Source organism: Pempheris klunzingeri, chromosome 5 (genome assembly GCF_042242105.1).
Source record: "Pempheris klunzingeri isolate RE-2024b chromosome 5, fPemKlu1.hap1, whole genome shotgun sequence".
Lineage (NCBI taxonomy): Eukaryota > Metazoa > Chordata > Actinopteri > Acropomatiformes > Pempheridae > Pempheris > Pempheris klunzingeri.
This window is the reverse complement of record NC_092016.1, coordinates 23134394-23155860: the sequence shown is the minus strand read 5'-3', so window position 1 is coordinate 23155860 and position 21467 is coordinate 23134394. Positions and strand designations below refer to the sequence as shown.

General features: G+C 40.2%; 1 protein-coding gene across 3 annotated transcripts in view; it reads left to right on the top strand.

The window, feature by feature from the left end:
• nlrc5 (NLR family, CARD domain containing 5) overlaps nt 1-20396 on the top strand; it is a 33057-nt gene extending 12661 nt beyond the window's left edge. For 2 of the 3 annotated variants that reach the window (XM_070830727.1, XM_070830728.1), the window contains 44 exons: nt 1443-1674; nt 1806-2047; nt 3584-3667; nt 3799-3882; nt 4021-4104; nt 4224-4313; nt 4644-4694; nt 4784-4813; nt 5049-5132; nt 6034-6117; nt 6223-6312; nt 6665-6745; nt 6871-6954; nt 7128-7211; nt 7565-7654; nt 7915-7962; nt 8049-8078; nt 8294-8377; nt 8458-8541; nt 8920-9009; nt 9218-9277; nt 9478-9561; nt 9669-9752; nt 10616-10705; nt 10848-10913; nt 11431-11514; nt 11920-12003; nt 12135-12221; nt 12351-12410; nt 12721-12807; nt 12905-12988; nt 13082-13165; nt 13546-13620; nt 13725-13808; nt 13945-14028; nt 14803-14901; nt 15302-15385; nt 16226-16309; nt 16709-16792; nt 16898-16981; nt 17077-17154; nt 17377-17460; nt 18586-18669; nt 18808-20396. In XM_070830727.1, coding sequence (XP_070686828.1) covers nt 1443-1674; nt 1806-2047; nt 3584-3667; nt 3799-3882; nt 4021-4104; nt 4224-4313; nt 4644-4694; nt 4784-4813; nt 5049-5132; nt 6034-6117; nt 6223-6312; nt 6665-6745; nt 6871-6954; nt 7128-7211; nt 7565-7654; nt 7915-7962; nt 8049-8078; nt 8294-8377; nt 8458-8541; nt 8920-9009; nt 9218-9277; nt 9478-9561; nt 9669-9752; nt 10616-10705; nt 10848-10913; nt 11431-11514; nt 11920-12003; nt 12135-12221; nt 12351-12410; nt 12721-12807; nt 12905-12988; nt 13082-13165; nt 13546-13620; nt 13725-13808; nt 13945-14028; nt 14803-14901; nt 15302-15385; nt 16226-16309; nt 16709-16792; nt 16898-16981; nt 17077-17154; nt 17377-17460; nt 18586-18669; nt 18808-18889 — 3790 coding nt within the window. In that variant the 3' untranslated portion in view covers nt 18890-20396. The remainder of the gene's footprint in view (nt 1-1442; nt 1675-1805; nt 2048-3583; nt 3668-3798; nt 3883-4020; nt 4105-4223; nt 4314-4643; nt 4695-4783; nt 4814-5048; nt 5133-6033; nt 6118-6222; nt 6313-6664; nt 6746-6870; nt 6955-7127; nt 7212-7564; nt 7655-7914; nt 7963-8048; nt 8079-8293; nt 8378-8457; nt 8542-8919; nt 9010-9217; nt 9278-9477; nt 9562-9668; nt 9753-10615; nt 10706-10847; nt 10914-11430; nt 11515-11919; nt 12004-12134; nt 12222-12350; nt 12411-12720; nt 12808-12904; nt 12989-13081; nt 13166-13545; nt 13621-13724; nt 13809-13944; nt 14029-14802; nt 14902-15301; nt 15386-16225; nt 16310-16708; nt 16793-16897; nt 16982-17076; nt 17155-17376; nt 17461-18585; nt 18670-18807) is intronic. The other variant, XM_070830729.1, reaches the window with a different exon arrangement.
• The last annotated feature ends 1071 nt before the right edge of the window (nt 20397-21467 follow it).

Genomic DNA, 21467 nt, shown 5'->3' with positions numbered 1-21467 from the left:
ACAGAGCAACTTTAAGGTTATCTGAGTAATGAAACATGGTGCAGAGGAGTCACACTCCATTCCAGGAATAATCTTGCCATGGAAGCATGATGAGTTGTGTAAACTGAGCACTCTGTAAGACATGTGTGGCCCTCCTTAAAAGGCATTCACAAGTATGCTGATACACATTCTAAATGGATGGTCCAACCACAGTAGTGCTGGCTCAGGGGGTCAGTGGAGGGCAGGAAGGAGAGTGTGTAGGGGGATTTGGGGGTATGGTAAGGAGGTACTAACAGTGAGGAGCAGCACACGACCTCTGTTTTCCTGTGTAAAGCCGCACTATGAATAAATTGATATTAATTAAGCCTAATATTTTCTTTGTAGAGAGAGTTCATTGCTGCTACTTCACTAGCCAACTAGGTGCTCAAATGATAAGGAAACCCAATGTGTAAAACAAGACTTACTGACAAGTCACTTACTGAAGTCTGCACTTACTTTCCTTCAACAATTTCCTGCACAGGACTTTAATCAGGGTCTTCATCCTATGAAAAGTTGTTGTTTTCACCAAAGGGTGCTATACAGCACTGAATGACTGTTGAATGACGGAAATTATGACTTGGTGTCAGGTGGCGCAGTGGTTGAGACGCATGCCATGTAACTGCCAATTCCATGGTCTGACTGCCAGGGGACTTCTGCTCTGAGTTATACCCCTTTTATGTTAGAATTTGATAACCTTACGCATGCCAGCAAGTGAGTGCTGGGATTTCCCCTGGTCAGTCAGACAGTCAAATGACGTGGTGTGCTTTTATCCCACTCAGACAGTTCATTAAGTCTGTGTTTGGCATAGCAATAACGGAGTAATACCCACCAGAATATTCTTCTCTTTCATCCTGTACTGTACCAGTTTGTCAATATTCCTAACATGCAGTAAATAAACTGCAGCTGTGACAGCAGCCATGGACTATTTTTACAATCTCCACAAAAACAGTAACATTAGTCACTGGTTTGCCTCTGTGAAGATAAATATGTCTCTCATGCCAAGATATGCTATTGTGATGTAAGTAAGTAAGTAAGTAAGGTTTATTTAGTATAGCACTTTGCACAGAACAAAATCACAAAGTGCTTCACATGAGTAAAATGAAAATAAAATTATATATACTGTATATATATATAATCATGAATAAGATAATAAAAACAGTAAAAGAAACAACAATCAGCCATAAGAAAGAACAGATCTAAAACACACACAGCAAACACACCAATCATAACCCATAAGCACTAGACAGCAGGAGGTATGTTTTCAGCTGCTTTTTAAAAGCTTGTTGATGATGTGCTGATCACAAAGCAGGCCAATGTGCCTCCTGTACATCAGGTGAGCCTATGAACTGTCCTCTACACTGCAATAAAACGTCTAATCCAATAAAAATGACTTTGCTCTATTCTCTTCCTCATTACACTTTCAGATTCAGTCTGAAAACTCGCTGGACGACCAAGTCAGACCAGAGGACAGTCTTTACTGACTCCCTGCACCTGTATGTATGTGGCCTGGCTTCCCTACACTGCACTCCAGCCTTAGTTCAATTAGCCAGGACCTCTGGTGGAACAGGAGGTCAAAGTTGGGTCCGAAAACGCCAAGTCTTCGTTCTGAAACTGCTAAAAAACCTGTGTAACAGCAACACCCTGACTGGACCAAAGGTAGAATATGACCTCAATCCTGTTAAATGGATACATGGCTTAACTGTACGGATTTTTATGCCCTTTAAATATTTCTCACCCATTCTCTCTCTTTCTTTTCTTACTAATACTTACTTCTTACGTATTCCCAGATACTGGAGCTTTGCCACTGTGTTCAGGAGAGTCAGGACCTGGAACTGGCTCAGCAGGTTGTGGGTACGAGACCGACCCTCGAACTGCGCAACATCTGGCTATTACCAAATGATATCGATGCTCTGGCTTTTGTAGTGAACTCAGCAGGTGACAGTGGCATCGGATTAGACTTTGGAGCATGCTCAATGGAGTTGGAGTGTTTAGATGTGTTGCCCAGGTGTCAGTACATTCACTTCCTCTGGTACGTCCACAGAAACACTCGACCAAACAAAACATCAACACACATGCACACACACAGTTTTCTGCCTATAGAGTTATTAAATATCTGTAATGAAATTATATTTCTTCTCAAAATTTAGAAATCTTGTCTGTTATTCGAGGCTTCTGAGGCAACATTTTCTATTTTGTTCACCTCTACCCTGGAGACCATCAGTCATGTAAAGTGCAAAATACACAGTCAACATGTTGCATGCTTATGGCATGTGAGAACTATTCCCACACTGCACTCCATATGAGTACAGTCTGGTGTCGCATGTTTTTTCTCCTCCCCTCTCTCTCTTGTTTTCCTCCCCACTTTCCCCCCCACTGTAAACGGAATTTCCCCTCAGGGATTAATAAAGTATTTGATTGATTGATTATTGCCAGAGGGCTGGTGTACTCAAGCAGTTGGTGAAAACGTACATTGTAACAGTGTATTTAGGACAGGGGTGTCAAACTCAAATCAAAGAAGGGCCCAAAATTTAAAACACGGTCTAAGTCGCGGGCCAAATGGTCTCAACATTAAGTGGAGAGTCTAAAAGTGACTATTTTATTATAGTATATAATATATATTTTATTCAGAAATATGAATTTAAACAGCCAAACTTTTTGTCTCATAGTGTCGTCTTATATTTATATTCTTTAATTACGGCTACAATAGCTCCACAAACAAGACACTTAGGTTTACCCCCAATATCGACAAACAGGTGTGAAAGTCTCTGTTTTCAAAGTCCATTTTATGTTTAGCCATTTATTTTGGGGGGCTAGCTTAAGTGTCACTATAAAAGCGCTGATGATGCATTGATCCGCTGATCGGTGTGTCATTATACCAGCGGGAGGAGGGGCTGCTGCACGAGTCTTCACTAGTGCGGCAGCTGTTCAGTGCATTGTGGGATTTGTAGTATGAGACGTGGGAGTGCTATTTACCAACGGGCCATTCTTAATAGTCACATGAAATTGTATCGCGGGCCGGATGTGGCCCGCAGGCCTTGAGTTTGACATGTCTGATTTAGGATGTTTTAGCACTGAGGACAGTGGCAGTGAATGTGGAAAGAGCTGCAACTTTGCCTTTCACATTCCTCAGCTGATTGACCACCTGTTTCACATAGTGTGCTCTCTGTCTCCTGCTGTGTCCATGTGGCTGGCTGAGTATTTCTGTAATAAGTAAACTTACAGCAGCCTGGACCCATGTGAAAGGACAGCAGCTGCCGCCTTCAAGGGAGGCTTTATCAGACCAGCTCAAGAAAGAGTGAACTCTCACACACTGTATGCACTTTGATAGCTTCAGTTTGACTCACCAACGTGCCAGTCTTAACCAGTAACTGTACAATAAATGGAAGCGGCGATAGAAACACAAAAACATCAACAATTATTCTACAAAGTATATTGGCATTATTAACTAGGAGATTCAATCCTCTTGTTAATTTTCCATACAAATCGGACATGTTTTGGGGAAACATCAACAATGACGAATGACATATGTTATGTTATTTTTCACCGTTTTTTCACACTTTCACAGTTTTCGGAGCCGCAAGTATGGCGACAAATTTGCTGAGAAGTTGTCCTCCATTTTGCCAAAATTCACAACCCTGAGAAAACTTGAGTAAGATTCAAATTTTCCTTTGTCACACTTTGTTTTTTTTCCATTCTGGCTTTTGTGTCCATCTTGAATTCAAATCTAGTTAATCAAGAGAGGTTTCTTTGAATGTTGTTTACTGATTTTGTCTGTTCAAGGTTTTGTGGTGCCAGTCTGACTGCCACAGGAGCAGCTAGTTTGGCCTCTGCTCTACAGAACTGTCCAGGCATCACTGAAATCAAGTATATTTTCCGTATAATTTTTACAGTGTTTCTGACTAAATAGCGTTGCTGACACCCGATGCCTTGTGCACTGAAGCAGTGAAATATTTTGAATGCAGGTCTAGGATTTGACGCCAAGCTTTTGTTTCTGCATTGCAGTCTGAGCGACAACAATCTGAAAGACGAAGGGATCAAACACATAGCCGATGTTTTTAGCAAACTACCAAGACTGGTCTCAGTAATGTAAGTGCACATTGCTGAAGAGACAGTATTTTTATTTAACCACAGTATCTCAAGATTTTGTAGATTTCTATCTGAAATCAGCTGCATCAAAGTTGTTTGTGTGTGTGTGCACCTCACAGGCTGGGTCGAAACAACAGCTCTCTGAATGCAGTGGACTATCTCATTGGGAAAATGGCTTCATGTTTGAACATCCAGCACATTAATGCAGAGTACGACCACACACATGCACACACGTGCACCCATAGACAGTACATCCACACAGGCCTTATGGGATCTCTGTCTTGGGTGATTTTCCACCCACTCTCACACTTTGCAATTTATTGACTGCTCCATGCTACCAGTTTGGTACTGTCAGCATGCAGTAATGATTTAATAATAATAATTATTATTATTATAATTTTCTCCATCACATGCAATTTTGAGTCTTCCAAATTTTATTGACCTCAAAGGAATTGAATAAAAGTAAAATAAACAAGTAAAGAAAATAGTACACAAGCAAACATTGTTAGAAAAGTGTTATTTTTTTTCTCTTTTCACAGCGGACTGAAGGAAGTGGAAGTCATGTTCTACCAACACCCAGAGTTGAACGCGTGAGTTTAACACATCACTAATCTAATCGCACAGTGTGTCTATGAGCAGCATCCTATCTAACATGTTATTAATTTATTCCCCTCTGCAGCCATAAAGCTAAGTCTGAACCAACAGTCAGGTAAGACAGTAGACAACAACTCTCTTATCAACCATTGAGCGCTGTCCAGATCTTTCCCGAGTAGCCCATTTCCCATAGCCAGTTTCCTTGAAGAACTTTGTCCCTCTTTAGTAGTACAGTGGCTATGAACACGGTGCATGTGAAAGCAACCTTGACCAGAAGTTCAGTTTTGATGTTTATCACTTTATTGCTGATCATTTTTAATTTTAATTCTACGGTACCACTTGTTCTCCAGCCTGCTGAACCAGAAATGGAGCAAGCCTGAGATGCAAAAACTTGCAGAGTCATTGACGTGCTGCCCTGCCTTGTCTGTTCTGGAGTAAGTAACCTCAAACGCCCCACCTCAAATTCTGGTACCCCACCTCCCAGTGATACAAGTATATTTACCCAGTGTATTTATCCATTTACCCAATTACTGAAGTTAAGTACAAATTCAAGCTACTTGTACTTTACTTGAGTATTTCCATTTCATGCTACTTTAAACTTCTTCTCCACTATATCTTAGATTACAATTTTCATACCCGTCCTGTACAGTGAAAACCACTTTTCTCCAAATTTGGTGATGTTGTCTTTGAATGTTTGTGATAAACTGATGCTGTAAGTGGTCCTTTATGCATTCAGAAAATTCTCCTACTAAGCTAAATAATACTTGGACAAACATGATCCATTAAACCATGATGCATTATTGTAGCTTAAGCTACCCAACAGACATACAATACACATATTAATCCGGCTGTGATTTCAATGAGAAAACATAACATCTAATAGTAAAACACCAGTTTACTGCACAATGAGTACAGTTACATTTGATACTAAATACATTTTGCTGATAATACTTACATACTTTTACTTTTTTCTCACTGTGATATTGCTACTTTTACAAAAGATCTTCCACACTGCGTATACCATACTGACACAACAAACGGCCAGTTATTGGCTTATTATTTTATCCTCTGTCCTGGGTAAGCACATTGCAAGCACTCGGTGTTAGTAGAGAAGTTGGTAGGATCATATGTAAGCCATCACTTCCTTTTTTGTCACCACAGCAGGGTTCACCACAACTGACATTTTGCATGTTATAATTAAACTACCTCTTGTCACTGCCAGCCACAGGAGATATTCTGTCTGTGCGTCACATTGGTCCATTTGTAATAGTATCACACGCATGGTATATTTATGCTAATCAAAAGCTAATGAAATTGTGTGTGTATTCATCCTAGTCTGTCTGGAGGCCAGTGGGATGTGGAAACTCTGAGGGCATTCACACAGTTTTTGCCAAAGTTCAACATCACCAAAAAGATTATGTAAGACTGGATTTGTACCAAACTACCTATCACAAAGCACTTGATTTAAGACTACACCACTACACCACTTCTGCTACACAATTAAATGATGCCATCTCCTCTTAGTGTGAATGACAGCTGCTCCTCAGTGGAGGGTCTGGTGATCCTGACTGCTCTGCTGTCTGATTGTCCTGCTGTGATGGAGCTTCGCATCAGGTACAAACACGCCTGTAATGTGCATAGCATACTACTTATGCATGTATGCACACACTTTTAAAACATACTGTTCTACCAAATTCATAATTATCATCACTCACATCAGACAGGACCGTCATGCTGTTCTTCAGCAACACTCACCACTGCAACATGTTCAAATTGTATCAGATAGCCCCAGTTTTCCATTATTAGTGTGTTATTAGTAGTGTTATAAAACACTGGGAGTATTCACAAATACTCACATATTGTTTATAATAATGTTTGTAATAATAAGCCACATCAATTACTTGATTTAGTTCTCAAATTTTGATGTCAGCACTGCTACATAACTGTGTTTTTCTTTTTGCTTCAGGCTCCAGGATCCTGTCCAGGTGTCCGTGGTGTTCTCTGGAGGGAGAGAAAAAGCTGCAGATGAAATATGTAAAACACTGTGGTATGTATTAGCTACAGTCTTCCAGTGTCAGACTGCACAGTGAACAACCAAAGTATTTCATAACATCATATTACTGAATATCCGTATTAGTGGCGATGCTGATGATGGTAATCATGAATCTTCAGTCTCAGCTGCTGTGGTTTGCTGCCTGCTGATCTGACGAGAGTCTGGAGGAGTTTGGGAACCTCTTCTGATCTCACTTTGCTGGAGTAAGACACACAAAAGCATAACCAAAAACAGTGAGAAACACAATCTGTATTCAGTCTGGAACACTGATATTTTCTTTATAATTTCTGCATCCCAGGTCTACTTTAGTCTTTCTTTTATTTGGGCAGCTTTCTTGTCTCTGACATTATTTTAATCCCACGTGCTCCTCTGTCAGTCTGTCCAGCAACCGTTTGGGCAACAAAGGTCTGAGGAAGCTGTTGGTGGCCCTCCCTCGTCTTCGTAGCATCCAGGAAATCAAGTAAGACTCAAACACAAGTGATAAAATGACAAAAGATACATTTGAAATTATAAAAAATTCTGAAAAACAAAATCTGGAACTACACTGGTGGTTTTGAGCCAAGCCTTAATATACGGTTGTATGGTGAATATTTCATAAGAATAAGTGCCAGTGCTTCTTCCTTCAGATAGGAGTCTTTAGCTAAGATGAGCTAATCTTATATTGGTTAGTTGGTAACAGCAAGTTGTTTCTCTCTAAGCAGCTTCCGAACATAATGTGTCAACGCGGGCAGCTAGTATGTTTCTCCTGGGGCATCATTCAGCATAACTGAAAATGATGTCCTTCCCCCTGGCGTTTCTTTGTGTGTTTTTCAGTGTCAGTTACAACAGGATCAACATGGAAGGAGTGTTGATGCTGGCAGGTGCTTTGTGCTCCCATAACAGCTTAACACAGATTCACATCAGGTACTCTTTGTTTTACATTTTAGGCATTTAATGATTTTATCTGAGCAGCAACAGAGTGAGCACTTGTTTCACCAACGTGGCAAACGGACAGTTAGAACTGGAACTGCTGATTAATCCCACTTAACAGCATTGATTTCACCTGTCTGTCAATGACATGTGTGCCAAAGACATTTTCATAGAAATGGTCCTGTAAACTGGCATTATGAATGAATAAAACCTGGATGCTTACTTGCTGATCTACCCTCATAATGGTTTTACAGTGATGGAGGCAGAGAACAGGTGACCCTGAAGTTCTGCTCTGACAAAAGGTAGAAAAACCTCACACATCTGGATGCCACTGTCTGCATTTTCATTTGTCAGTTAATGAGCTAATTCTGTCCTTTTCCTCTTTTAGTGATGACAAACAGCAGCCAAAGATGTTCAGGTACAGTATCCAGAAATAAAGTTGCTTCTAACTTCAATTTTCTCTTTACTACAAGTTATGTCTCTGAAATTTGTTCTTTTTTAAATTCTCCTTTATTAGGAAACACTTGACAACAACAGTTTACAATAAAGCGACTGCAGTTTGTCATTTGATTGAACCAAATGAGCCATCTCTGCAATTTAAATAGAAAACAATGATCCTCTTTCATGCTGTAGATTGAAGAGCAGCAGCCTCCTGCCGCCCAATGTAACCGCACTGTGTAAACGATTGGTCCAGTGTCGCTCCCATTTGGAGTTAGAGTAAGTTTAATCATCCAAAATCCATCATCATCATTTATAACAGAGCAGGTAGACACTAATATACTTTTATGTTGTGTCAGTTTGTCTCACAGCCCACTGACAGATGATGCCGTCAGGAATCTGCTGAAGGTGCTGCCAAAGATTACGTCACTGCAGAGACTCAAGTAGGATGTACACACATGCATGAATGAATCAGCGTGGATGGTTTTGTATGATCATGTGAATGTAAATAATCACTATGGGAAATGGGAAATGTGTGAATCTTGTTTTATAGATGTAAGTAGCACACAGAGAGACATAAATACCAGTTTTAAGATTTGTCCAAGAATGTGTGCATGGTATTAGAAGGCTTCTTTCTAATTGTCTACTGGCATCTTCACCACACAAAAGCATGCTGTCAATTTCAGGGAAAAATTCCTTAAAAGCTACAATGACCCTTAAAGATATTGAGCTTAGCATTTATTTTCCTTTATCAATTTTACCGCTGTGATTTGATAACCATATGATTTCATCTGAATCACCTCTATCCTCCCCTTCCTCAGTGTCAGCCACTGCCTCACATCCACAACTGCAGCACTGACGATGCTCAGTTGCTTGACTGTCAGTCAGAGAGTCACATCAGTGGAGCTCAGGTACGATGCTTCTCTGTGTTACATCCAGACAACAAGACGCCACATTTGAAAACCAAAGTTTTGTATCTAGGCAGTCGGTTCTGTAGTGGCTACAATGAATAGGAGTGATTAGATGAAATACATCAGTACAATAAGTGACTTTTTCTATGATTTGCTGATATGTCGCTGATAATGTTTTTGCTTAATGCTGCTTTGAACTCTCCTTCAGGCATCAGACTGAATCATTCATCCATGTTGACAGTGTGAAAGCAGAACAAGCCAACTGCAGGTCTGTGATGACTAACTGAAATTTGCCTGCTGTTATATGACTAAAAAAAATAATTTGGCAGGAGACGAGAGAGAAACTGCCAAAAAACTGCCTGTTTTTTTTTTTTGAGTCAGCACAAACTAAGGTAGTACTTTCTCAGCTAAAAAACCACACTGTGTCTTGCTAACTCAGAGTCCTAATGCAATGTCCATCTCTCTCAGGTTAACTCACTTCAGCCTGGATGGCGACAACCTGGAGAGACTGCTTGAGATCCTACAGCAGGGACCCCAGCTGTCTGAGCTGGAGTACGTGCCGCACACAAACCCAGTCTTCCTCATTTATTATAGGACACACGTGCTCTGTTAACACACACCAGTACTTACTGCTGTGTTGTCCTTTCCTTTGACTGCAGTTTATCGAGTAACCAATTGAAAGATGAAGGAGTGAAACACCTTTTGGACTCTCTACCAAACCTTAGAATCACCAGCTATGTCAAGTAAGATACATGTGAAATATTTCTGTTTACCATTTTTAGTTTTATAATCATTTCTAGCAGCTGTGTAGAACAAAACAAATGATAAACATACTTTTTTAATTATCTGTTTTGATTGTCTTTCATGTTCACTCACACTCTATTGAGACACACTGCTAGTCCTGTGGTGTGGAATACCATAAAATGAGAACTAAGTAAAGGACGCACATACTGTAAAGAGGAATAGTCTATGTGCTGCCAATGAGAGCGGTAGTGACATAATTGTAGTCTTTTCAGACAAAATCAACAAAAAGATGTTTAAACTGAAAATGCAGGATTACAATTTATATTTTTTTCTACAGTATTTTTTTCTATTTGAAGGTTTTATGTATAATAATGTCATTTACAATGTAGTTTACTGCTTCAAATGGAATGTCTTCTATTTATTGTTACTGTCATGTCATTGTTCTGAAACTGAAATATTGGGCTCTGGTACATATCTTAGTCTTCAATAGCCAAGTAATGACAGGCTTGTATCACATTTTGATTCGTCAGAGTCGGAAAAGCAAAGTTACGATGGCAGTAAGACCCGACAGTGTAACAGCAGGAAAGCTCCCAGGACCCTGAAGCTGAAACAGCTAAATGGAGTTCAGCCATCATTAGTTTTATCTGTAATACCTGTGGTTTCCCTGCTGTCTCATGTCGGCATGTATTCTCTGGAACAGGCGTCTTGTTAAAACCTGTTTTTCATAATACATTGTCTGTTTTTAAAAAAACAACATCAAACGCCAACTATTACAGTGTGCAGTGTTGAAAAATGGTTATACAGCAGTTATACGTACAGAAAAACAACACTTCTCTGGTTTTTAATGTGTCTTTATCCACAGTTTGAGCAACAACAGCCTGAGCCAGCAGGGGCTGTTGGATGTGGCCAGCACCCTGTGTACCTGTAATGATGTCACTGGTGTAGAAGTCAGGTGAGTCTGTGCATTAAAGAAACGAGTGAACAAATGAGCAAGAAAATGAAGAGGTTCAATGTTCAATGTAACTCACTGATTAGTTAACTAGATAATAAGTATTCGTTCCTGTCTGCCTCTTTGTCCTGATGTCTGCTGCTAGTTTGGGAGCAGAGGAGAGGTGTCTCATCTGGTATACACAAGAGGGGGGTTGTGCAAAAACTCTGAGGTAGGACATGAATCCAAAATGACAAAAGTCTAAGTACGCATGTCATTGTGCAGAGGCTTTCCATTTGATTCACACGGAAACCTTCAGTGACACTTTGAAGTGGTATGTGAGCTGCTCCTGATCCTGATCTACCAGATTTACCAGAATTTAAAATGACATTCAACACAGTTTAGACCTCAAAATGTATATTTCAGCATGAGATGGATCACAGATCGCAGGTTATCTTTTCCTTGAGTTGCCCTAAAAGGACCATATCTGCTCCTACAGGAGCAACTGATAGATAGACAGATAGAAACAGGCAGGAATTGATAAAACACAAGAACAAGCTCTACCCACATGTTGTCATTACACGGTGACACCATTAATGCTGTGTTTGATTATCATTTTACAGACAGTTAGGGGTCTGCCTGTTTGTTTGATAATGTAGTTAGATATTCAGTATCTACAGTATAAATGTCCTCATGTGCTGAGTTGTTCTTTGTTGGTTCTCTCCTTTCCTGTGTTTCCTGCCTGCCAGTGTCAGAGAAAGCAGTTTGCAACGTGGCCATCTGGTCAGGTTAGCAGAGATCGTGTCTGCCTGTCCCAGTCTGACCAAACTGGAGTAAGTACAGCTCCATCTTCAGCACAGCACATTTAAAAGCTTCTCTACAACTTCAGCCTGTTGAGGGAAACAGAAATCATTGCATTTTTGAATCAAATGTAATTGCTGTTTATTGGCTGCAAATATATGAAAACCTTGTAATTCTAGTTTTGGGGACTTTGATGGTTAAACATCTAATGAATTAAAGAATATATAAAAGTGAATACAAAAACAAAAAGCAATTTTTCTTGCATATTTCTTATTTTCCTGAAGAAATACCATTTTAAACAAGGCTTTTAGTTGTTCATAGTTATTGGTGTTTATAGAAATTGATCTGTGAAGTGTTTATTTTAGTTTCCATGCTAAACCCCAATCCTAGATAGTCATCTTCAAATCAGTAATTATTCCTCCCTGGTTGGTCAACAGGTTAAAGAACAATTTGCTGCAGTCAGATTGGATCAGAGACTTTGTGAAGCTGCTGAGCAGCAGTCCGAGAGGAGTCAGTGTCAGGTACGGTAGCGGTTAGATCTGCATTTACTCAGCACTCAGTGAGTATTGCTTTGGATAAACACGCCTCTGTGTTTGTGTCCAAATAGCTGAATGAACTGCCAAGCTCTTTTTCTCTCCCTCCTCCTTGTCAGTATTGAGGAGTGTTGGATCAGATCGGAGGAAGCTGTCAGTTTGGTGTCTCTCTGTCTGGACCTCAACAGCAACATACACGCTATAAGGTGAGATGTGCAAAATTCAACACACACACACACACACACACACACAGAGCAAAACTTATATTCAAACATATCACACATAATGTTGTTATGTTGTCATGCGTAACAGCACTGTGGACATGTGCTTTGCAGAGTTCACCACAGCACGTTACACCTGTCTTTGATGAAGCCCGCTGAGCTGTCTTCATTCAGGTAATACATTTCAGGTGCCCCTCCTGACAAAATGTGTATTTGACATTAAAAGGCTGGTTTCACATTCATCAGCCGAAGGATCATCATGGTCCAATATGTACCTGTAACACAAGTGTGATGGCATGTCCTGGCATAATACCAACTTCATGTTAGCTTGTCTTGTACTGCTGAGCACTGCTGTGATGAAATATACATTATGTATATTTGGCACCTTTAAAAGTACACTTAGATACAATCTCCTCTCCTCTCCTCTCCTCTCCTCTCCTCTCCTCTCCTCTCCTCTCCTCCCCTCCCCTCCCCTCCCCTCCAGCCTTGTGGACTGTTCAGTTGAGAACCAGCTTGAGTCCCTGAGGAGCATCATCCAGAGGTGTCCTTTACTGACAGAGCTGGAGTTGGTGTATGTATAATGTGTGCACGGCCGTATATGAGGGAGATGTGTTACTAAAGTGGAAGAAACAAACTGAAATGCATCATGTTGTTGTCATTATTCACAGGTTTACCCACAACAGCCTAGGTGTGGAGGGAGCTGAGTTTCTCTGTTCTGTTCTGCCCTCGCTGCCACATCTCACTTCTCTCAGGTGAGAGCTTTTCTCACTTTTGACACTAACTTCTGTTTTAACATTGCTGCATAACAAACATCTGAATCAAACTTTTATTTTATTTTTTTACAGTATTGGCTCCAAAGAGTCGTGTGTGACTGTGGCTGAGAAGCTCTCAGAGGCCTTACTGCAGGCTGCAGCCATTCAGTGCTTTAGGTGAGTAACACTCAAACTCTTTGCCACTTTGTTTCCTCTCATTGTCCTCATGAGCAGTTTAATTTGATGGTGCTCCTCGCTGACTTTAATAGTTCACGCGCACAGTGAATTATAGGCATTTCAGGGGGCCTGGGAGCATTCACCGCAACAAACATGGCCGGCAAGTTCTGCCTGTTAAAAAGCTTTGGTCTGTCTCTCTCTCTGTTTTTCTCATACAGTAGGTTTTTATTTTCAGTTTGTCTCTTTAATCATGGTCACAATGATTCCAATATTTCATGGCTCTTTTTCATGTTGATGTATAAAAATAATCATAAAAGCAACTCAACTTTTGTGTTGCGAGTACAAATTGGAAAGAAATCTTCTTTTTTTGTCTCTCCCAGTCTATCAGGTCATGTGATCAGTGACACAGCAGCTCAGATTATGACCAGAGTGTTTCCCCGTCTACGGTCACTCGAGTAAGCATTTTTAACATTCATATAGATAGATAGATAGATAGATACTGTTTTAACCATCTCATACAGTAAAGGAGCTTTACAGTGTTGTAACTTGTCTTCTTCAGTCTCTGTCATTGTGTGTGGTCAGCGGCTGCAGGGCTGCAGCTCGTCGAAGGACTGGCAGAGTGTGTCAGTCTGGAACATCTTTGGTAAGACACACACACACACATATGAATGTGCATGTCTGAACACGGATAGAGTGGCTTCTGTAATGTTTTGAAGTTCTGTTCTTGTTTGTGTCTTTTTTTTTTATGTGTGTGTTTGTGTTTCTGGTTGCACCCCAAGTCTGGACTCTGTGCAGCTGAATGAGGAGAACAGCATGTACCTCGCACAAGCGCTAAGGAATATCAGCTCTATTTGCAGTCTCAAGTAAGGAATACGATCTGGTCTACTGTAGCAGCCTCATTAGAACGTGATATTATTGGCACAACTGATACATACAGTAATCTGTGAATGTTTCGCTCTTGGGGACAATCCAGAATCTGACTTATCCAAATGATTTTCAGGCCTCCCAAGTATAATAATAACCATTAATAGCTACTCAGTATGAAGTTGTAAATATTTATGTAGTATATTGAGCTAAGCCTGCCGCACTATTTCAGGCAGGCATACTGTCATTTCATTCACTGCTACAGTCTCGCTGACACTCTTTATGTGCAGTTATCCAGCGCCACTTTAATAATCTAATCTATTCACGATGTCATGCACTTGCTCACACCGCCGCTGCCAGGGCTGCTCCACGGCTCACATTGCAGCCACTGTTGCTGCAGCTTGTCATACCAGCATGTCAACAGCTCCATATGAAGTCCATCAGAAATGAATAGGGCCTGCCCCCCCCCCCTCCCTCCGGGGGAGAAGCGTATCATTCCCTGTCCTCTCATAGTGCTAAGCTGTAAAGTGGAGCTCACTGATGAGCTGGTAGGTCAGAACATTTAAATGTCAGTGATGTTTAAACGGCATGTAAATACATATCACATTTACATGGAAATAAATCCTCCTCGCAAGCGATGTCAATTAGCTGTTTTTCAGCTTAAGGAGACTTGCTCCTAGTTTGGAACCAATGTAGCATTTTCACTAAGGATCTGATTGCTTGGTTGGACAGCAAATTTGACCCTTTATTTGTGCATTGTGTGTGTATACCAGGCTAAATAAGATTGCCACAGCAATGGGACCATCAGGAGACACCAGTGTGCTAGAGCTCCTCACCGCTATGGAGGGACTCACACGAATGGAGGAGATAGAGTGAGTTTTTCACTCAAATATAAAGTCGTTTGAATCATTAACCCTTTATAGGGCACTCTTTGAAATACTTAGAAATTCAAATTTTCAACCCTAGACCACTGGTGGTCATTACAAGACTTTTTTTTCTTTTGTGAGTTTTTCAAAAAAAAAAAATGTAATGTTTAATGTGAAAATCAAGGTCAATGAAGTTACCATATATGGTTTCTTGCCGGTCTGTCATGTAGCCTGATTGTTGCTGATTGGCTTGGAGAAATCTTGTAGTTCTACTGCCTCATGGTGAGGAAAGGGGCGGCATTTTGAACTCCCATTTAAGTTACCAAATATGGTCCCTTGCCCAATAAAGGGTTAAAGAAAAATAGCCATCGTGGTGTTAGATGTGTTCTGTGTCTTGCTGTTTCAGGTTGGGGGGCTGGAGGATGGCTGATGGAGGAATAGAGCAGCTGACCAGACTCCTTCCTGTCTGGATGGAGCTCAGGACGATCAGGTAGGCAGGAAGGTGATATTGGCAGAAAAAAGGCTAAATGAGCAGCAGTTACAGTACTGTGTTTTATCAACAGATCATTATTCATTTATCACGTTCCAGAAAAGTGTAGCCATCTTGTCCGTCTCGCATGTCACTGTGAATGCCCTGATCTCATTTATTCAAATCTAATATAGAGTATCGTGTATTAATGGCTTTGTCAAATCGGTGGTCTGTTTACCCTCCGAATACCTTTGTGCCTCAGATGAACAATTCATCCAGAGGATATCTACTACAGACAACACATCATATTGGTGACAAGCCTAAAAGTATTACATTCCTTAATAAAACCAATCACTGGTCCCTTTCTTTTCTAAACATTTTACCTCATGAAGTCATCTACTGCTTAAGCATTTTTGGCTAGACTCTGACATTCGGTTAAGCTGTACCTAAAGATCATGCTCACTGCTTGGTCTTACGTGTGTGAGGACATTGTCAGTCAAAGCACATCAGCCATTTTATTGGACTGTCACCACCTTCTTTATGGGGACCAGCTGTTTCCAACTGTGGGGCTGACAGCCGCAGGAAGTCAGGAGTTTCATTAGGTGAAGATGTTTCTATATTTATTGAGCCATTCCATGTTGCATTTATGTTTTATATGCATCTCTTTTATAGTATCCTATTGCTGTAAATTTCTCCGTAGCTCCTGATCCAGGCTGTGTGTTAAATTTCATCATATGTGGTTGTGGTTGACAACTATACATGCTGCCTCTGTGTGTGTGTGTGTGTGTGTGTGTGTGTGTGTGTGTGTGTGTGTGTGTGTGTGTGTGTGTGTGTGTGTGTGTGTGTGTGTTGGTCCTACAGTCTCTCAAAGAACCTTATCAGCGACCAGTCTGGAGACAAGCTCGTGGAGGCTTTGAACAGCTGTAGTCACCTGCAAAAGCTCCAGTAAGGACACGATGACACTTTCACACTTTCACACCTGTTAATGCTATTTTGGAAAATCAGTGATGCGTCTCCTGAGAGACGCATCACTGATTTGAAACTGAAACTCTGCCACATATTTTTTCACATTTGCTCCGGAAACATGACAAATACAGGCTACAAATGGGCTCCCCTCTTTTCCTTTAGATGTTTGCTGCCCTAAAACTGAGAAGCATCTGATTCAGTAGCATACTGGTAGAAGATGCCGTTTTTAATAATTACATGTTAAAACTTCGAGACTTCTAGAAAAAAATTTGTTTTGTATTCAATGTAAATGGCATTGTGTGTGTTCTAGTTGAAGAGAAGCATATTTCATATTCATATCAGGAGAGAATGAAAACATCTGTTTGTGTTGATCTGCAGCCTGTCCAGCAACAGTCTGGGTGATCTCACTGCCGCCAGGATGGCCCTGGTTCTGCCATCGCTGACACACATCACTGAGCTGGAGTAAGTCAACCACACACACACACACACACACATTTCCAACTGACGTTCATTAAATGTGTCAGACTTTGCCTGAGGCTTATGTTTGCACATGTGTGTCTTTTCTAGTATTTCAGAGAACTGTATTGGATATGAAGGCTCAGTGAGTCTGTCCAGAGCAATAATGTGCATGAAGAACCTCACCAAGCTTTAGTAAGGCTTCCTCTGCTGTGTCTGGAATGACTAGATTCACTAGTTATTATTCTTATTATAAATAATATGTTTGTGCTTCTTGTGTGGTCTGTCAGCCTGACCTCTGTCGGGACCTCTGAGCTGAGTGCTGTGGCTGCCAGTCTGGCCCACTGTCCCCTCATACAGGATGTGGGGTAAGAGTAGAAATGATCTTATAACATGCTGTCAGTAAATACTGATGGCATAAACATGACCGATTTTGGTTTGATTTGTCAGCCCTCATCCAAATGTCAAGAGGGTTGTTGGTGTCTAAATATTATACTAAATATCATGATATATCTATTAAACATCTATCTATAATATCTAAATATTACAATGAATTATAATGGATATTATAACTGTGTCTCTGTCTCTAGTCTGGGATGGAATAACTGTGACGACAAAGTGGCTGTGGAGTTAGCCAACGTTATGTCTCACTGTCGGAAGCTGACCAGAATAGAGTGAGTCTGTGAACACACACAGAAATACAAGCACACACACACACACACACACACACACACACACGCATCAACACACGTTTAGTTTTAGATTTAGGTTTTTCTGTGTCATACTGATAGCTGTACCATTTCTTTTTGTCTTTATTCATTGTGGCAGTGGTGGAACGTAACGAAGCACATTTACTTTCATAACGTACTGGAGTACAAATTTAAGGCACTTGTATGTTACTTGAGTATTTTGTTTCCATGCCACTCTCTACTTCCACTCCACTACATTTCAGAGGGAAATATTGAACTTTTTAATTCACTGCATTCATCTGGCAGCTTTAATTACTGGTTACTTTATTAATTGAGATTTTTTGCACGCAAATAGCTTGTGAAATAAACTGTATATACTAATGTAGCTGAATTGATTAGTCAATCAAATTGAAATTGATAGGCAAAAATTCTCTGTTTGAGTGATTCATAATGCATACATCCAAAAACTTTTCATGGTTCCAGCTTCCAAATGTTAGGATTTGCTGTTTTACCCTCAGCTTGTTCTAGTACCTTTGAGGTTTGGACTGTTGTGAGGGTGTCACTTTGGGTGATTGTTACGGCGTATTCAGAATTTTTATGAATCAAATCAATTGAATAATCCAAAAATATTCCAATTCCATACCATGAATAATCATTAGTTGCAGTTGAAATGAGCTCCACCTCAACCAGCTCCATCTGTAAAGCCCTCCTCTTACATTCATGCATGAGTAAGGATATAATAAATAATAGTGTAACAGTTATATGGGCTTTTTCTTTTATTTAGACTACCACTGCATCACAATCATCTTGATATTTTTATAATACTGATAATAACATTTAATAATACTTTTGCTGAAGTGACGTTTTCAACTTTTAACCTTTTTTAAATAAAATAGGACCTGACTACTTGGTTAGTTTGGAAATCATAGTTGAGTTTTTTCACACCCTTTAGGTTTTGTTATTACTCTAATCTAAAAATGAGCTCTTCCAGCTTTAGATTTGGTTTAAATTGAATTCCTCCGTTAGTCGACTCACCTGTCCCCCACACACTCACACTTAGAGAGAATAACACCCTATGATTGTTTGCATGTGTGTGTATATTTCTCCCAGTCTGGAGTCAAACAGCGTGAGCGTTGTTGGAGCCGAGGCCCTGGTTAGAGCCTTACAGTCGTGTCCTGCTCTGCAGCTCATCAGGTAAACTTGACTTTTTTGACTACAGTTTTTAAGGTATTGTTAATGCCTATAACATATATCAAATCAGCTATATTTTAATTTGAACTAGTATTTGAACATTAAGAATATTACATTTCACACTGCTGTGCTTGATTTCAGGCTGTGGAGGAACCAAATCTCTTCCAGTGACACCCACATGCTCAGCCTGAGGGACGGGAGGTTGAACTTCTCACCCACCTGAAGTGGTCTGTGTTGTTGGGCGGCGCCAGGGTTAGGGTGCCCTTAAATGCCTTGATTTTCTTAATCCTGAGAGCAGCTTGAGGAGACAGGGTAATTAAGCAAAGACTGTCTTTATTTTTGGGAAATGTATCTTTGAGCTTATTTAAATGTATGACTATGCACTTTCTAGCCTCTGCTAGTCTTATGGCAAACTGGCGTAATGAGCGTGGCGAGGCCCTTTTTTCGATGATCAGCTCTGGGTGTGGCCCGCTGCAACAATTTGACTTAAATATTAATTTTAAATGATTATATTGATTTGAAATTGATTTTAGTGCTCCCGCTATCAGAAGTGTGCATATAGAGAAATAAAAGACCTTAGAATGCCATGATTGACCAATCAAAATCGAGTATTCAACAAAGCTGTGTGATAAGATGAATTAAAGCTAAGATAATGTTTGATAAGGACAGAATGTCCAGTACAAATACAGCACTGACACACTTACTGTGGCGATATGATAAAAGATCAAAATAAGTATTAAGAACAATCTTGCAGCAGCTAGTTTATCACTAAGATAAAAATGTAACTCAGTAAACTTAAAAGAATACTAGAGGAGTATTATACATGATAAAACAAAGTGCACTGGTGCTCCATACTAGTGCTGCTACATGTTGTACTTAACAGCGTTTCTCAGCAGTTTACTGATGATGTGGGAGCTGGAGGTAAATGTGTCGTGTCTTTTCTGGAAGCTGATCTTCGTAGTGAACTGAAATCTTACCAACATGTGTGGTGAGCTTAGTTATATCGAAGCCCATTCTTTTGGATCACCTTTTCATTTCTTATTGCTGCTGGCCGTGCACAAACCGCCGCTGCCGCTCATTCCGCCAAATGCACACCTCCGTGAGCCAAGAGGTCATGACGTGAATGATTCCAGTACGTCCTCCTGTGAGAACATAACTACTGTGTGCATGCAGGTTCTTACACACTGAGACTCTTTGCACTAACATGTGTTTACATTGATAGAGACCACATTGCTGAAAACACCATAAACCATGAACTTGCAGTAAAGGAAGAGCCAAGAGGGAGGACTGTTCCCTCCGCTCATTTTAGGTTGTGGTCTCTGTCTTATTTGCATATTTATTTCTGCTGTCATCATGGAAAGAAAAATATTTTTTTTTAACGTTATTTATTGAACTATAAGTCTAAATGAGTTTCATTTTTTTACACAGGTAAATTATAGATGAGCCTGTAGACTAGTTTGTTGTTGTGCTGATAATGTTGTAATGATCTCACTCATTCTGAAAAGGATGCACCTCATTCCATTTCTTTCCCAGTTTATTCTGTTCCATTGTAATATCGAGATGGCAAAGGATTTAATGTGGACAGAAGTGTCCTGTGGCTCTTCTGTTCTGAGTGTTTTTCATTTTTAAAGTCTGTTCAGGTTTGAGTTTTCACATGACAAATAGCCTCTTTCCTTGATTTTAATTCATTCTGACTTGCACTGAGTTGTGGATTGAGAATAAAAACCTCAGACAACCTTTTGCCTTTATTTACACTTTATACAAATAGTGTTCTTTCTTTCTTCTTTTTTTTCTTGTTCACTCAAAATGTTCATGCAGCAAAAAGGGTGAGACCATAAGTCATGAAAATTGGCAGGCAGGTCACAAATTGCACCCACTACCCAGGCACATGCAATGACAGTCTTTGACCTCAAGGTGGCTTCCTAACAGTCAAGTTTACTTTTCTTTTTTTCTTTCGCAGTTATATCCAAAAGCTGTTTGGTCGAGGGTCACAACTCTTTCAACAACTTTCTAACAACTTGCCACTAAACTTGGTTTTAGTTCCTGTATTCCTGCACAAACAGGTTTCCACACAGAATGCATTGTTCACTTACTCTTTAAACACGCTTTTGTCTTGTTATTTTACACAAGTGGCCTTATTTATAGCGTATACCTGTTTATTACGGTTGAATGGCATGTCAATATACACTGTGGTGTCTGGAGTAGGCAGCTTTAGTGTGCTCCTGTTTGGCTTGGACAGATGCCAACAGGAGCAGCTGAGGCGACAGCTGCGCCTGGAAGCACAGTCACAGCGCTCCTGTTCATTTCTGTCCGCCTGGCACTCTCTTGTGGTTCAGACAAGTGCGTGCACTTTGTGTTTCTTTCCTGTCTTTGGGGTTCACACATGCACATTAACAAGACAAAACACACCACCCACAGTAATCCTGATGTTTCACTGAATCTATTCAAGCTGTTGCCTTAGTAGTTGTTTAACATTGTACTACTAAATACATTCACCAGTACTACTAAGTTTTTTTTCAGTATTTGTTGTGGGTAACGTGCAGTAATCAAATGTAAATAAGTACATCTACTCAAGTACTGTAGAACTTTCAGTTACTTGTACTCTACTTGAGTATTTCCATTTTATCAAAGGTACTTTCATTCCACCGCATCTCTTTAACAGTTATAGGTATTTGTTACTTTTAGGTTGAGATATTACACACAACATACCAAATGTGATCGATTGTTGTGGATAAAACTACCCAACAGTATATAAAGTACCATCCCCTCCACCAACATCAAGCGTGAACAGTAATCCAACA